Here is a 17,135-nt window from a genome sequence, read left to right on the forward strand (position 1 = left end):
GGTTGGGATGGCAGTGTTATGAACTAACAGTCTGTCAATAAAAAATGTATTAAAAGGTGAAGAAAGGAAGCACAATGGAGAAACGACAGATATGGTGGAAGAGTGAAAAGAAAGATGAAGGGGAGAGTGAGAGGAGAGACAGGGGACGATTGGTGGGGTTAATCATTGAGCGTGTCGGAGGAAGAAGAGAGACTTGTTGGATTGACAGGTCTGCTGGGCTAAAACCCTCATCAGGCTGGCTGTGCTGCCCTGAGGACTTTAGCATGAGCTCCAGAAAGGGGAGTGGTGTGTGTGTGTGGGGGTGGGGTGGGGGGGAGAGACGCCTGGCCAATGTTAACCGCTCAAGGCTGTCTTTGAAATGACCAAGGTGTAACTCCAAGTTCAACTTCTTTCCCCCCGGTGAGTTAATCTCTATGATAATAACAAGGACCAGAGCAATGTGATCTCCAAGTTCCATCAGGATATATAAGTATGTTCTCTTGGCTTTAGTATCTAGTATAAGCACATTACAATCACCTTTTGTTGCTGCCCTTGCAGCTATATCTCGATATATCAAACTTCCTTTTTATTAAATAGCTTTTTATATAATGCTGTGTATGAAATGTTTCCTCAAATGCCCTGTTTCCTTCTCAATATAAAAAAATATATTTCTTGGTAGACTGAGCTGTTCAAGCCTGTGGCTGCAGTTCAATGCATACTCTTGTAAGATCATCAAATCACGTCAGCTAGCCAAACATTAATGTCTGATCTTTTCCTGTCCCTGTTTGACCCTTGAGGGGCAAACAGAAGGCTCTGTGTTCAAGACTACACATTGTCTTTCCCTAAAACAGCTGTTTCCTACAATACCCACAATGCATTTTTCCTCCGACAGCTATGTTGGAGATTCAACTGTGTTATGGTGGTAAATTTAACCTGGAGCATCTAACCTCAAGCAGAGATGAAGAGAAGGCTTCAGGTCTTGTAAGATCACTTCTTTTCACCTGAACACTTTTCAGTCTTCTATTATTTGAAAAAACTAAAATGTATTATAAGTATTTTCAAAGCCAACTATTCCAGACTCAAGTTCAATCACTTGAGACAAATCAATCAGACTTCATTCAGCTCCTTATAGAGTCACAAACAGTTTGATAAAAATGTTATCAAGTATGTGTTCGTAATCCCCAATGCTTAAATCTGTGGAGTTACTCATAAATCAATCAGTGATTCTCCCATTAGAGCAACTGCTGCTTTACTTTTTAGCTGTTTTTCATCCTTTCTTTTTCTAAGGAAACCCACAGGCTAACAGATGTTAACTAATTGTCTTCAGAGCATATAATGATACTGATTTAAACAGGCTGTCGACTGTGGGTTAGTTTGTTTTGTTCATCTGCAGATAAGAAACTCCTCCCAGACATCACAAAGCCCTAAATGACGTCTGGGAGGGAATACAAGATACATATGAATGAAATGACAATTACAAAAAGGATTATCCATTTAAAAAAGGTATGCTTCGAAAAGAGTGCTAGCTTAACAAATGTGTTTTAGAGCAGGTTTGATACGAAAGCAACGCTAACTTAAAATGTAGAAATTGAATCTCTGCTTGTCTTTACCTATTTGAAGCAGCGAAAAGGGACCGCCATTCAGGTGGAAAATGTCAAGTCTGTGTAAGTGGCTCCGTTGACATTCTCAGAAGACAAATTAGAGAGAATCTTCCACTTCAAAACTGCCCGTCCTGCTCCATTTAATGTCAAAGGAGATCTCTGCACAACTCACTCAGATGTGGACGTTGGTAGAGACCAGTAGGGGGCACACTTACTTTTTTGCAGCCCCATGTATCTTGTCATGCTCAGCACGTGTAAAGTAATTGCGATGCAATCAGACGTGTGTGAGTGAAAGAGTGTACAGAAAAAATACAGAAGGAGAAAAAGACAGAGAAAATGTCAGTGTGGAAGACATCCATCCAAGCATCACTCACACTTTGTTTTCACTCAAGCAGCTCAGACTTACAGTAATGCGTGGTGGACACGTTCATCAAACGGTCTCCAATGGAAGGGGGCGTGGTCTTGCTGGTTGGTCTGAACGGCACCCTGGTTGTGCTGGTGACCACTGGAGGAAACTCTCCGTTAGCTGAAATGAAATATAATGCTTTCATAAAAAAAGGCTGCAGTATTTTCTTTGTCCTTTTTGTGCAGCAAAGACATCATTTTGCTGTTACACACTTACATCTAGAACCACTAAGCACAGCAGCAGCAGACCCCCTCACTGGCACAGAAATTGTTGTACCACCAGCGGGAGTCATTCTTTCATTTGGACCTAATGTAACACCAGTGGCTTTCACAGAGGGAGTGAAGTACACAACATCCAGCTCCTCTCCATCTCTCCTCCATTATCTCTATCTGTTCCTACAGTAGATGGGTGAGCAGCACGGTCAGTCACAGTGTTTAGTATCAATCAATCAATCAATCAACCAACCAACCAACCAACCAACCAACCAACCAACCAACCAACCCTAACCCTTACAATCTGCTACCTGTCCATGCTGTGTGTGCGATGAAACACATTTCGAAATTAATACACAGCCTAGGCTCTGTAAGCTGGCATGCTGCTAGCTATGGACACCCCTCTTTGTTTCCATTCTCTTGTTAAAATACTACTTTACAGAGCCTAGGTTGTGTATAAACATCAGATTTTGTCAACAAACATTCTCCAGAATCAATGACTCCACCTGTAACTACTGAAATGGTTAGACGCTGATCTAGACACTAGTCACCTGTTAAATAAATGGTAAATGGACTGCACTTATAGCTATAGCACTTTTCTAGTCGTATTTCACCACTCAAAGTACATTACACTCTCATTCCCCCATTCACATCACACACACTTTCCCACACTGATGATAGTGTCACTACATTTTTGCCTCTCATTTACCCATTCATACACACACACACACACACACACACACACACACACACACACACACACGCACACACACACACACGCACGCACGCACGCACACGCACACACACACACACACACACACACACACACACACACACACACACACACACACACACACACACACACACACAATCAAGCATACACCGATGACAGCAGCTACAACGCAGAGTGCAAGCTAACCATTGGCAGTTGGACATGTGGGGGGATTGAACTACAACCCTGCAATCAGTGTACGGCCCCACTACCTGCTTAGCTACAGCCAACTGTTCCCATTCCCTATAGTTCTCACTTTAGTTTGGAAAAGAGGAATTCATTTATTTGATTGGGTCCATGCACTGCAATCAGGAATATACAAGATTGGCCTCGAATGGTGTTAAAGAAAAGCTGCTGCCACATCTGATGAGTGACTCGGAGGCTACAGGAACAATCAATGCAGCTCTCTCGGCTGAATTGAACAAAATACTTTTTCATTGTTTTTTTTGAGAGGGCTGCTGAGATTGCATACGTAGTTGAAGTCCAATAACCGTATGACAACCCCTACAGGACAAAACATGTTCAAATCTTAAATTCACTCAAGAAATTGCAGAGCCTATTCCATGTTCTTCCTTTTGTTTGAAGTATAAATAAAACTCAACACACGCAGCAAAGGTCTCACTTTCTTATTTAAAGGGGACCTATTTTGCGTCTCTGACCTGTAAATTACAGTCATATGAAAAAGTTTGGGAACCCCTCTCAGCCGGCATTATAATTGACTCTGCTTTCACAAAAAAAAAGATAAAAGTGGTATGTCTTCAATTTACCAGGAACAGCTAACTACTGGGATGTTTTCCTAACAAAGATTTTTTGAAAAGCAGTATTTGGTTGAATGAAATAAAATAAAATGTGAAAAACTGGCTGTGCAAAAATATGGGAACCCTTGTGGTTTTGTTGATTTTAATGCATGTAAAACTGATGACTTTAAACACAAAGTTGGTTGGATTATGTTGTTAAGCCTTGAACCCCATAGCAATGTCTGTTTAATCATGATAAAAGGTATTTTAGGTGCCTAAATGCAAGTTGCACTTCTCTTTGGCTCTCTGCTGAATTGAGACAGAATGGGATCATCAAAGCAGCTCCCAAAATATCTGAAAAACAAAGATTATTCATTGTCATGGTTTAGGGGAAGGCTACAAGAAGCTTTCCCAAAGGTTTCAATTGTCAATTTCGACTGTAGGGAACGTTGTCAGGAAATGGAAGGACACAGGCACAGTGGCAGTTAAACCCAGGCATGGCAGACCAAGAAAAAAACAGGAGCGGCATAGGTGGAGGATTGTGAGAATGGTTGCACACAACCCACAGATCACCTCCAAAGACCTACAAGAACATCTGGCTGCAGATTGTGTATCTGTACATGGTTCAACAATTCAGCGCAATTTGCACCAAAACATCTGTATGGCCGGGTGATGAGAAGGAAGCCCTTTCTGCGCCCACGCCACAGATACAGTTGCATGGAGTATGCAAAAGCTCATTTAGACAAGCCAGCTTCATATTGGAAGAAAATGCTTTGGACTGATGAGACAAAAATGTAGTTATTTGGTCTTTATAAAAAGCGCTTTGCATGGCGAAAGAAGAAAACTGCATTCCAAGAAAAACACCTGCTACCTACTGTCAAATTTGGTCATGCTGTGGCCACTTAAGGGACTGGGGCCCTGGTTAAAGTTGATAGTCGGATGAATTCAACCCAGTTTCAACAGATTATTCAGGATAATGTTCAATCATCAGTCACAAAGTTGAAGTTGCCCAGGGGTTGGATATTCCAACAAGACAATGACCCTTAACACAGTTCAAATTCCTGCAGAGGGAAAAGTACAATGTTCTGATATGGCCGTTGCAGTACAATGACTTGAATATCATCGAAAATCTATGGGATGATTTGAAGCGGGCGTTCCATGCTCGGCAGCCATCACATTTAACTGAACTGGATCGCTTTAGTATGTAAGAATGTTCAAAATACCTACATCCAGGGTCCAGACATTCATCACAGGCTACTGAAGGCGTCTAGAGGCTGTTATTTTTGCAAAAGGAGGCTCAACTAAGTACTGATGTCATTTTTTGTTATGATGCCTTTTGCATATTTTCTATTATTCCAATAAACAAAATGACACTGCTGAGTTGCTTCTGTTTCCCTAAGGTATGTCATATATGAAAAGGAATTTGCTTCTTTGAAATCCCAGCTAATGATGAACAAAAATCGGCAGCCCTTTGGAAGTCTTCTGGAAGTTGACCAATCATGGAGTGAATAGGGCTCAGTGGGGGGGGGGGAGGGTTACTGTTCAGTCAATCATGTCAAGCTGCTATAGGAGTCCAACGTCAAGAACAAAGACCCGCACATGAATATAGTATGTCCTATTTAAAAAACCCAGATACAGCATTCAGCTTGACTGCTATAAAAGTCTGTGACTTTAACTGTGTTTTCTAAAGAAACATTTTGGCATTTCTCTGATGTACTGTTCTGAATAAAAAGCATTTTGTGGCTCTTTTGCTAGATGGACCTTGTTGGTTGCTGTGAAAGAGTATGACTTTTTGTACAACTGAGATTATTTCAGAAAAGTCAGATAAGATTTATTGTGTTCTGTGGAGCTGATAAAACTGCCATCATGCTGTGCTACAACAGCAGAGGTTTTGACCTGCTACTATTCGGCTAGCCCTCACTCTGATTTATAACTTTTATAACAATCCTGATACAGTACACACTACAAGAAGAGGCTCCCCTGACTAGCCGGCTGTAAACCAATATAAATCATTGCTGTTTAAGCCAGACTGCCAACATGCTTCAGTTTATAGTCTCTTCATTTAACACGTTCAAAGTGCTCAATGTAGGTACCCGAGGCATGCACACAATGCTTTGCAAATTATTCTCTTTGTGTGTATATGACCCACATGTTAAGCTCTATTTCTGCTTTGCATATGGAACAGGCTGTAGAGAGGACGATTACATGGTTTAAGGGCCCATTTGCATTTCATATGGAGACTGGCCTGTTGTGCACAGCAGCAGAATAGCATACTGTTGGTTTAAACTGCAGCTGCCTGATATTCTCCACAGGGGGTTTACCCTGGATGGCAAACAGAAATTTGCCATCCAGGATTTAAAGCATGTGTGAGTGTTTTCTTTCACTTTCTTTGCTAAGTAACACGTACTCCTGTGAGTACTGGCTCCAGTTAACACCTACTACAACCCATTGATGAGAAGGTGGTGTTTTCAAACCCCAGAAAAGAGTTGCATGATCTGAATATTAAGCAAAATATCCAACTACAAGTTTTCTAAATGAGACATGCCAATGATATGCCCGCATTGTGTCATTTGCCTCTTTGGCGGCATTTCCTGCTTTTATATCCTGGAGATGTTTGGGGAGCAAAACAAAACGTTTCATCTTTATCTCTATAATCATTTACCACAGAAATAATCGCTCTTCTCTGTCCTGGGCGCCTGTGACTACAGGCTGGAGGCCCAGCGTTTACGATAATATGGCAGGGAGCTCCCTAAACAGCCGGAAGGGTTGGAAAGCTACTGTGTGTGGCGCTGTTCCCTTTGGTATGAGAAAGAAACCTGCTTGGAATTAGAACAACCTGGCATTAATATTTTATAATGTGCTACTCCTATGGTCTTCTGGGTGATATCTATCATTCAACACTCAACTGAAACAGCTAATTGTTATTTGCTTGAAAACATAAAAGCTTCAATGGATAAAGGAAATGTTGTTGGGGCAGTGTTCCTAGACCTAAAAAAGGCCTTTGACACGGTAAACCACAGTACTCTAATGAACAAGTTAAAACAGTTCAAAATGTCATCAGAAGCTCTGCAGTGGTTTACATCTTACCTGGAGGGGAGAGAGCAATGTGTCAGGGTCAATGGGGTCAGGTCCCATCTGCGTACCAGCAGCATGGGAGTACCGCAAGGGTCTGTACTTGGTCCACTGTTGTTTTCTATGTATATCAATGACCTACCAAACTGCTGCCCGGGGTCCAACTGTCAAATGTATGCTGATGACACTGTTATCCATGTGTCCAGTAAAACACCCAGCTTAGCAGGTGAGCACCTGACACAAGCATTACTCAGCATCTCCAAATGGCTTGAGCTGTCTCAGTTGACCATTAATGTGAAGAAAACCGTCTCTATGTGCTTCTCCATCCGTAATAGACCTGTCACCGATGTTTTTGAGGTACGGATCAAAAATGAATTAATTGAATCAGTAAATGAAGTAAAATATCTGGGCATCATCCTGGATAAGAATTTAAAATTTGTTACGCAGGTTAAGTATGTTGCAAAGAAGGTCAAACTAAATCTAAACTGTTTCCGTTTCATAAGAAGGGACTTGTCATGTAAAACGGCCAAATTATTTATGCACGCTATGATTTTTTCTCATTTGTCATACTGTATCACATCATGGTCACAAACTTCTTCTACCACATTAAAACCTATCTTTTCAATATACAAACAGACAATAAAAGTCATGGACCGGAAACCCATGAGATGGCATCACTGTGGCATTCTAAAAAAACACAACCTTCTCACCTTTGATAACTTTATTAATTTGAGTAATCTTAAATTGTTTTTCAAGTGTGTAAATAACCATGTGTCACCACTGTTGTCTGAATTGGCCATCAGACGTCAGAGCTCTCGTCGGGCAAATACACGAGCCTCCATCAATGGTGATTGTCTTGTTCCAATGCACAAGACATCTTTCGGTCAGTCTGTTTTCTCTGCAAAGGGGGCAAAACTGTGGAACCTCTTGCCCACTAGTCTAAAACTAGAGACTAATGGCAACACTTTTAACAGAGAACTTAAACAACGGCTCAAATCAAATCAACAGTGCTCACTCAAATAATTTACAACTGGTTTATTGTTTGATCATGCTGCCTTTGTTTTACTCTACGTAGCCTATATATATATATATATTGACTCATTATATTGCTGCTCTGTACTCTATTGTATTCTGCATTTTTACTCTTTTAATTATCAGTTTTTTATCAGTATTTGATCTTGTTTCTGTTTTGTTTTGTTTATTTTGTTGTTTTTAAAAAGCCTCCTGTGGACAGGTGTTGTAAACTAGCATTTATGCTAACACACTGTAAACAATGCATCTGGTTCGTCCAATGACATTGTCATGTCCATGTCCAAATAAAATCTTTAATAATAATAAAGGGAATCAAAATTCTACAGTGGGTGGTCTCTACTCTGTTCTGGAATTTTTTCAAGAAATCTTGTGATTCTTGCTTCAAATCTTAGGAGAACCTCAGCACTGCTTCTCCTCAAAATCTACCAGCTAGAAGAAAATCAATAGCTCATTCCCAAGCCCTGTAATTCTGAAATAAATATGGTCGTCTAAGTCTCCACTGCTTGGTGCGCTTTGATACAGATAGAGTTTAAGTGAAGATTTGATGGATCACATATAGTGTGCGAGTGACTGCAATATGTTTGATTGCTTTGAGCGAGCAGGCTACACAACACCATCTTTTTTAAGACACATCAGATGTGTTATCGGTACACAGCAAGTTTCCGCAACTTTCTCATATCTTCAACAAAGTCCCTAATAAGGCTCTAGTCATTGTTATTCCGGGCATGGTGGTGAAACACAATATGGATCAGACTATAAACTGGATCATGGAGCATTGGTATGCTGCTGCAGTAAGGAGAAGGACTCAGCAGGTCCAGCGTTAACCACAGGGCAGGGCAGCAGCCGGCCTGGCTGTCACTGTTCATTAAGCGGGGCGCCATAAGCTGCTTGAAGCCCACCAGAGGCCAGCCGAGAGGGGGACAGAGGACACCATGATTCCATCCAAAATATCGATTGATTGCAATTGCTCTGATATTATATCTACAGGCTAGTCATGATAACAGTCAGTATTCATCCTTATGTAATTATGGGATTCAACAGCTAGCCTGCCATTATACAATATTAATATGTTACGCTCTAGGTTTGTTCTGTATCTAAATTTAAACCTACAGGTGGCTGATGAACGTGAGAGAAACCACATTTGAATAGCATTTTTTTAATTGACCTTGATGTACTTGACATAATCTTAAATAGACTGAGGACTGTAGAGCATATGTACTAACTGGTCCATGGCTTGTCCCCATGTGTTTCTCAACAAACACAGAAATAGGTGATAATTACTGACACGCAAACATTTCAGCCATGCGTAGTTGTATTATACAATATACCATGGCAGATTACACAGAGCACCAACCTGCTCATCAGCACGTAAATGGAATAGAAAGATGTAATTTAAAGAATAACACTCTTAGTATTTGGCTGTGTGTGGGTAAAACACACAGGTTGTTCCAATTGTCACTTTACTAAGTCACATTCTTTTGCAACGGTAAACCTTCAGAGGAGCATTGCAAAGACTATCCCTGTGATGTCAAGGAATAGCTACTGAGGAAGGCACATCCACAGCTCAGTGCCTGGGCTAAGAAGTGACGCTACATAGCAGATATATAAAGGATGAACTTCCTGTGCTGTCCAACCCAATGAACTAATTTAATGATGCTGGGGGAAGATAAAATGATAAAACTAACAGCCAGGTGCGACACTTGAAGGGCAATGGATGCATCATCAAGCACACACATGCTGCCTGCCAAACTCTACACCACCGTAAAGCCAAGAGAAGTGTAGGAAAGAGCACCATGGATGGCTGCTCCTCTGTATAATGTGTTGGCAGTATGTTTCTTCCACTTAAACATTTTACAGAGGCTGTGTCCTAATCCTCGGGGATCTGTCATGCTAATCACTCCCAGTAATCACTGCTGGAAACGAAGTCTCGCGATGTGCTTTTGTGCATCTCCCGTCAGCCGCTCTTGATTGATAGGCGATGAAAAGTGACTGAGTCGAGTGTGGCTGTAGGTAATGGATACCTGGCCTAGATTAAGAACTTGCCATCTGGAGAGAGTGAGCAAAGCGGGGATAAATGATCCTTCAGAGCTGCCATACCAGCGCGGCTGAGGCTCCCTTTTGAAGGACATAAAACACAATTGGTGTGCAAATATCTCCTGGAAAATGTCATGTCTTTAAATAAAGAGTCTCTGACCCAATTGTTGATACAGGCAGATGGTGACTATGCTATAGCCCTAGACCAACGGAAATGTATTACATCATATTCAATTGATGAGAGCTAATCTATCTATCTATCTATCTATCTATCTGTCTATCTATCTATCTATCTATCTATCTATCTATCTATCTATCTATCTATCTATCTATCTATCTATCTATCTATCTATCTATCTATCTATCTATCTATCTATCTATCTATCTATCTACACTCAACAAAAATATAAACGCAACACTTTTGTTTTTGCTCCCATTTTTCATGAGATGGACTTAAAGATCTAAAATTCATTCCAGATACACAATATTACCATTTCTCTCAAACATTGTTCACACATCTGTCTAAATGTGTGATAGTGAGCACTTCTGCTTTGCTGAGATAATCCATCCCACCTCACAGGTGTGCCACATCAAGATGCTGATCTGACATCATGATTAGTGCACAGGTGTGCCTTAGACTGTCCACAATAAAAGGCCACCCTGAAATGTGCAGTTTTGTCTCACAGCAAAATGCCACAGATGCCACAAGCATTGAGGGAGCGTGCAATTGGCATGCTGACAGCAGGAATGTCAACCAGATCTGTTGCTCGTGCATTGAATGTTCATTTCTCCACCATAAGCCGTCTCCAAAGGTGTTTCAGAGAATATGGCAGTACATCCAACCGGCCTCACAACCGCAGACCACGTGTAACCACACCAGCCCAGGACCTCCACATCCAGCAGGTTCACCTCCAAGATCGTCTGAGACCAGCCACTGAGACAGCTGCTGAAACAATTGGTTTGCATAACCAAACAATTTCTGCAAAAACTGTCAGAAACCGTCTCAGGGAAGCTCAACTGCATGCTCGTCGTCCTCATCGGGGTCTTGACCTGACTCCAGCTCGTCGCCGTAACAGACTTGAGTGGGCAAATGCTCACATTCGATGGCGTCTGGCACGTTGGAGAGGTGTTCTCTTCACGGATGAATCTCGGTTTACATTGTTCAGGGCAGATGGCAGACAGCGTGTGTGGCGTCGTGTGGGTGAGCGCTTTGCTGATGCCAATGTTGTGGATCGAGTGGCCCATGGTGGTGGTGGGGTTATGGTATGGGCAGGCATCTGTTATGGACGAAGAACACAGGTGCATTTTATTGATGGCATTTTGAATGCACAGAGATACCGTGATGAGATCCTGAGGCCCATTGTTGTGCCATACATCCATGAACATCACCTCACGTTTCAGCAAGATAATGCACGGCCCCATGTTGCAAGGATCTGTACACAATTCTTGGAAGCTGAAAATGTCCCAGTTCTTGCATGGTCAGCATACTCACCGGACATGTCACCCATTGAGCATGTGCTTGACCGGCGTATACGACAGCGTGCACCACTTCCCACTAATATCCAGCAACTTCGCACAGCCATTGAAGAGGAGTGGACCAACATTCCACAGGCCACAATTGACAATCTGATAAACTCTATGCGAAGAAGATGTGTTGCACTGCATGAGGCAAATGGTGGTCACACCAGATACTGACTGGTTCTGAGTCCCCAGACCCCCAATAAAGCAAAAAAATGCACATTTCAGAGTGGCCTTTTATTGTGGACAGTCTAAGGCACACCTGTGCACTAATCATGATGTCAGATCAGCATCTTGATGTGGCACACCTGTGAGGTGGGATGGATTATCTCAGCAAAGCAGAAGTGCTCACTATCACACATTTAGACAGATTTGTGAAAAATGTTTGAGAGAAATGGTAATATTGTGTATCTGGAATGAATTTTAGATCTTTAAGTCCATCTCATGAAAAATGGGAGCAAAAACAAAAGTGTTGCGTTTATATTTTTGTTGATCTATCTATCTATCTATCTATCTATCTATCTATCTATCTATCTATCTATCTATCTATCTATCTATCTATCTATCTATCTATCTATCTATCTATCTATCTATCTATCTATCAATACATTCAGCAAAAACACAATATAAAAGGGCATCAGAAAAGAGTTAAACCTGGTGTTAAGACATTGTCTAGGCTCTGTTAACTGGCATGTTAACAAATGGGGCACAGTTTACACAATATGGACAGGTAGCGGATCGGGAGGAGATATTCACTGATTTTGATAAAAATTTATTTTGACAACAAGCATTCTCCAGAATGACTGACTCCACCTTTAATGTGTACAAGTCACATTCCTCAATTCTTATTTTACACTTGAAAGAAACATGGTAGGGGAAGGTGGGGTGATTTGTGCATTTTGGAAGATGCAAAACCCCTTGTTTCTAGAAAACCGTGGAAGAAATTGGAAATGTGACCACATATTTAAGAAGAGCCATCCATTTGACTCATCCTGTAAAGAAGGGAGACACAAGGAATAAGATATAAGCACATTTAAGCTCAAAAAACTGTGTTTTGCCTTTCAAAGTAAAATTTCCATGATCAAGGTTTTTTGATTATTGTGTCTGAACAATTATAGACACGTTTGAAAACATTTGACACATGTTTAGTGCTTTGGTATGCTACACTTTGAGTCTATATAGTTAGCACAATGTCAACCCTAAACTGCTGCATCATGCCTATTATCCAAAATTCTGGGGATGGGGTGATTTGTGCGCAAGGGCCTGGGTGAGTTATAAGTAAGTAAGTAAGTAAAATGTATTTATAAAAGCACATTTATGACAGTTTGCACTGTCCAAAGTGCTGTACATAGTGCATTCAGTAGGTAAACAATGAAGGTACAATAACAATAACCAAAATAAAAGACGTAAAGCCCATACATCCACATAAACACAGATAGTAGTGCAGAGGTAAGATAGTTAATGGGGAGGAAACACCAGGGTGTACATATGGGTTTTGAGCCTTGATTTAAAGGCAGAAATGTAGGGGGAATCACATTTGTCAGGTGGCAGTTGGTTCCACAAGCACGGAGCAACTAGTGCAAAGTACATTTCTGAGAGTTGTGCCAGTGGCATGGCTGTATACGCTGGTCACCAAAAGAAAGTGATTGTCTACAGTAGCTCAGAAGAGAGTGACATCTCAATTCCACTTAACGACACCACTGATGAGAGTTCAGATGGCCAGAAAGATGATGATGGTGACTTTGTCATTGTGACACAATGACGCACAAATCACCCCACTACGTGGGGTGATTTGTGCGTCAAGACAACTTTTTTTCCGAAAGCTATATTTCTTAAACAGTTTATTCCAGATCCAAAGTTTTTATTGCCAGGGATGCACAACATCCTGAAATATATGTACATATTTGAGTTGGAGACATAACTGTCAAGGCCTCACTTTAAAATCACTTTGAGTAAAAAGTTGCACAAATCACCCCACCTTCCCCTATGTATTATTTTTTTTCAGATTAATTACATTTATTTCAAACAACAGCTTTAAACTGACCTTTTATCTTGAATTTAATCTTTGCAGTAAATAGACCACACCAAGAACTTCTTACCTTAGACAGACAAATTTTAGTAGGTAGGTTTTATAATCCACCCAGCATCATGATGCAACAAATTAAAGCAGACTATGTCACAGATGATCCAGTGCCCCTGTCAATTCAGGCTTTCATAATTTAAACCCTGCTCCATATTGTTGCTCATTGTCTGACCTATTTACAGATATGTTTCATACATTGTTACACATGTCACATTTCAAGCTGGTTTTCATCCATATAGGCGGACAGTGAGGGAGGCACTGAACTCACTGACCTTCCATTCTCCTGACACCAGACTTAGTTTTCATCTTGCTGCTGCTTCCGTACTAATAAACCATCTCAATTAGAATACAAAAATATCCAGAAAGGTGACGGAGGAGGCTTGACCTTTAGAAGAATTGCAGTACAACATTGGAACATAAGCGCCTTATCAATCAGCAAGCTCTATACAGCAGACTATTCAAGACACATGGAACACTTTCAGAGAGTGTGCTATAGGAATGTGATATATACTGTATGTATATAGCACACCCTCTGCTCAATCAGCCCTGATTGAGAGCAGCCACAAACCCTATACTTTATAATGCAGTCAACAGACACAAAGGTTGGTCTAGTGCCCAGCCACTCTCTTACCATAACCTAGCGTGTGTGATGAGAAATGTGAGTACAGCTACCTCCATTCTGAAGCACTGTCTGCTTCTAGTCTGCAGTGTGTCCGTCTGGACTGCGGGTGGTTGTGCGTTAATTAATTTGTTTTCATTTGTTTTACTTTATCACATCACCTTAACTTTATTTCATATCGGCTGTTCAATTAATGTTATCCACAATTTTTTGTATAATTGATGTTAATTCATTCATGTTATCTCATCTGCAGCACATAAATCGTATTGCTGCTCAACAACAGCTAGTCACACCATTATCTTTAATAAAACCCATATCCTGCATATGCAAACTCATTCTCATGTGTCTCATTCAACGCCTCCACTAGGGGTGTGCGGAGACGTCATTATCTGTATCTGTATCTGTATCTGTTCAACCAACAAAATTATCTGTATCTGTATCTGTATCTGTATCCGGATACACAACAAGAAGTGGGCGTGGCTTATACCGGAAGTTTCTTTTACATTAGCCTACATTAAAGGAAGTCACACCTAAATTGATTTTCTAAACTAATATTCATTGTCAATGCAATTGTTGTCCCTTCAAAGCATCACATTGATGTAATGTTGACATATAAGTCAAAAAGTCAGATATATTTCTACCTTTTCATCTCTCTCTCTCTCTCTTCTTTGTTCTCAGAATACGAAGAAATTCAGGGAACGAAAATATTGATAAATAACAGCCCAAATCTGTGCATAGGCTACTCACTGTTAGTAAATGAGGGCCAGTGTTTTACTTTTAACTTAATTAAGGTATCCCTTTAACTGGGGGACATACAGCTGTATTTCATGATTATTTTTTATCTCTATCTCTATCTCTCCCCCTCCCTCTTTTTTTACTTTTGTTTTACTAAACTAAGTAAGTAAGTAAGTAAGCTTTATTTATATAGCGCCCTTCACAGACCAGGGTCACAAGGCGCTTCACAATACACATTTTTTATACATACACTCAAACACCGATGGCAGTAGCTGCCAAGCAAGGCGCTGTCTGAACCATCGGGAGCAATTTGGGGTTCAGTGTCTTTCCCAGGGACACTTCGACATGTGGGTAGGCAGGGAATCGAACCTCCGACCCTGCACTCCAGAGGCAGACTCCCTACCCACTTCGCCACTGCCGCCCCTGTTCTTGTTCCTAAACTAAGATTTAGGAACAATATTTATCAACATACCAATCTCATAAACCCTAAATAATATGTTAGCCTTTCCACAAAGCCACATGTGATTTTAATGTGTCAAGTTTGCAGTTTCCGATTTTATTGTATAGGTCCTGAAGTAGGCCTAGCCGTATACGCATTGATTGACAGCTGAAAAAGTACAGGTCCTAAACATCAGTTTGATGGAAACGTTGTGGTGTTTGAAAGAGTTTAAGCAGTAAGCCTAGTGAATGTAAATACATCGGGGAAGGGCTGACGGTGACTCGGGGTGCAGCATATTCCATCGGTTCGTCTCTTCTCCGCCACGGCAGCGGAGGAAACTCACATAAAAACGGCAGCGAATGCGACAGGTAGAACCCTCTATTCAAGGGAAAGGGCGAACGCGCTGCGTTTATGAGTGGATAAAAAGAGAGAGACCGCGGGTCACGGGACGCGCCCGGTCCTCTCATGTCCACCGCAGAACAGCTGTTAGTGTCATTCTACCTGTTGTGTCATTGAGGCGGAACGCGCTGCGTCAATTAGGCGCATAATATATAAAAAAAATATCCCCGAATAATAACGGGACTATTCGGAAATTATCCGTATCCGTATCTAACTCATTATCCGTGCTTATCCGAATACATATTCGGATTCGGGCTCATCCCTAGCCTCCACCCACTGGTCATCTGACAGTGACCTCGCCCTGCCTGTATCCATCATCCTCATCCACCAATACTCACAGAGATCCCCCAATCTGTTTCATTTTGATTAACCCATAATGTGATACTTACTAGGTAAAAGAGGACATAGCCTTGGTATACAATAGTCTTGACTGAGCATCGCAAAGTTCTTAAGTTCTTTATAAAAAACACAATGTGCTGTATTACGGCTCTGTGAAGTAAAATGTAATGAATAAATCGTGTAGTAGTAAGTCCTTGATGAATGCTCAAAAGTTTACAAAACTGCCACACAGTCAAATCGTATCACTGTACAACATAAACATAGGGCAGACCTGTATTGATCATTTGTTCTTTCCCACATTGGGTCATGATTAGTCAAAAAGTCAAACAATCCATCATAGGTCTGATGAACTAAGAGTAAAAAAAAGAAAGACTCAAAACTTTCTTCGTACTCACATGCCAGAAAGCAATCCATACTGAAGGAGATGTTGTCAAGAGAGATGGCTGAACCGGGGCCAGGTCCATCTTCTGTGCTGAACTGCAGCCAGAACCTGAGAAGGGACACAGCTGTTTTAACTACTTCATGTGTTGGATAACCAATATGTTACTGTATTAAAGTCATGACATAGTTTCTTGGTCAAAAGGAATTTTCATATTTAATGTCAATTGTTACAAAAAGTAATAGCAATTTTTTTATGTTTTGCCAAAAGCAAAACATTTTTGAACTACTCCTTTAAACCTGATGGCAACCATTTGGTAAACCTATTCTTGCAGTCAACCCCTCCAAGTTATCCACCAAAAACACTCCTTTTCACATTCTACATATGCTGTCTGTTATGTCTTGACGTCTTGTCTGCACTCTGGCTTGCATTTGTGATTCTCTTTAAGCTCTGCAAAGGTCAGTGTGAAAAGAGTGACAGCTTCACCTAGTGGTCACGGTCATGACATTCTAATTATGAGCACAAGCACAGCGGACTACATAACCCAGGAATCAAAACTTAATCGCCCTCAGGGGAGCAGGATTATCCAAGCATGAATGGCAAAGAAACCCACAGTCAGGCAAACAGAAGACAAACGGCCTTATCTAGGATTACTCTATTTTTCCTACTTCATTCTATTTGGTTATAATTTATTCCACTGAGGGGAATTCTGGGCCGTAACTAATTGGAAGGCAAGTAGGCAGGGTATAGCCGAGTGTATTGATTTCTCCCCTTTTTAT

General features: G+C 41.1%; 1 protein-coding gene across 1 annotated transcript in view; it reads right to left on the reverse strand.

The window, feature by feature from the left end:
- The window catches only part of LOC307261367 (ALK tyrosine kinase receptor-like), a gene marked incomplete at its 5' end in the record, with an annotated part of 326,954 nt that overhangs the window by 53,062 nt on the left and 256,757 nt on the right, over window positions 1-17,135 (reverse strand). The window contains 2 exons of the mRNA XM_080041892.1: window positions 1,987-2,106; window positions 16,373-16,467. Of these exons, the coding sequence (XP_079898018.1) occupies window positions 1,987-2,106; window positions 16,373-16,467 (215 nt within the window). The remainder of the gene's footprint in view (window positions 1-1,986; window positions 2,107-16,372; window positions 16,468-17,135) is intronic.

The sequence above is a fragment of the Ammodytes marinus genome (assembly GCF_949987685.1).
Source record: "Ammodytes marinus genome assembly, chromosome: 15".
Lineage (NCBI taxonomy): Eukaryota > Metazoa > Chordata > Actinopteri > Uranoscopiformes > Ammodytidae > Ammodytes > Ammodytes marinus.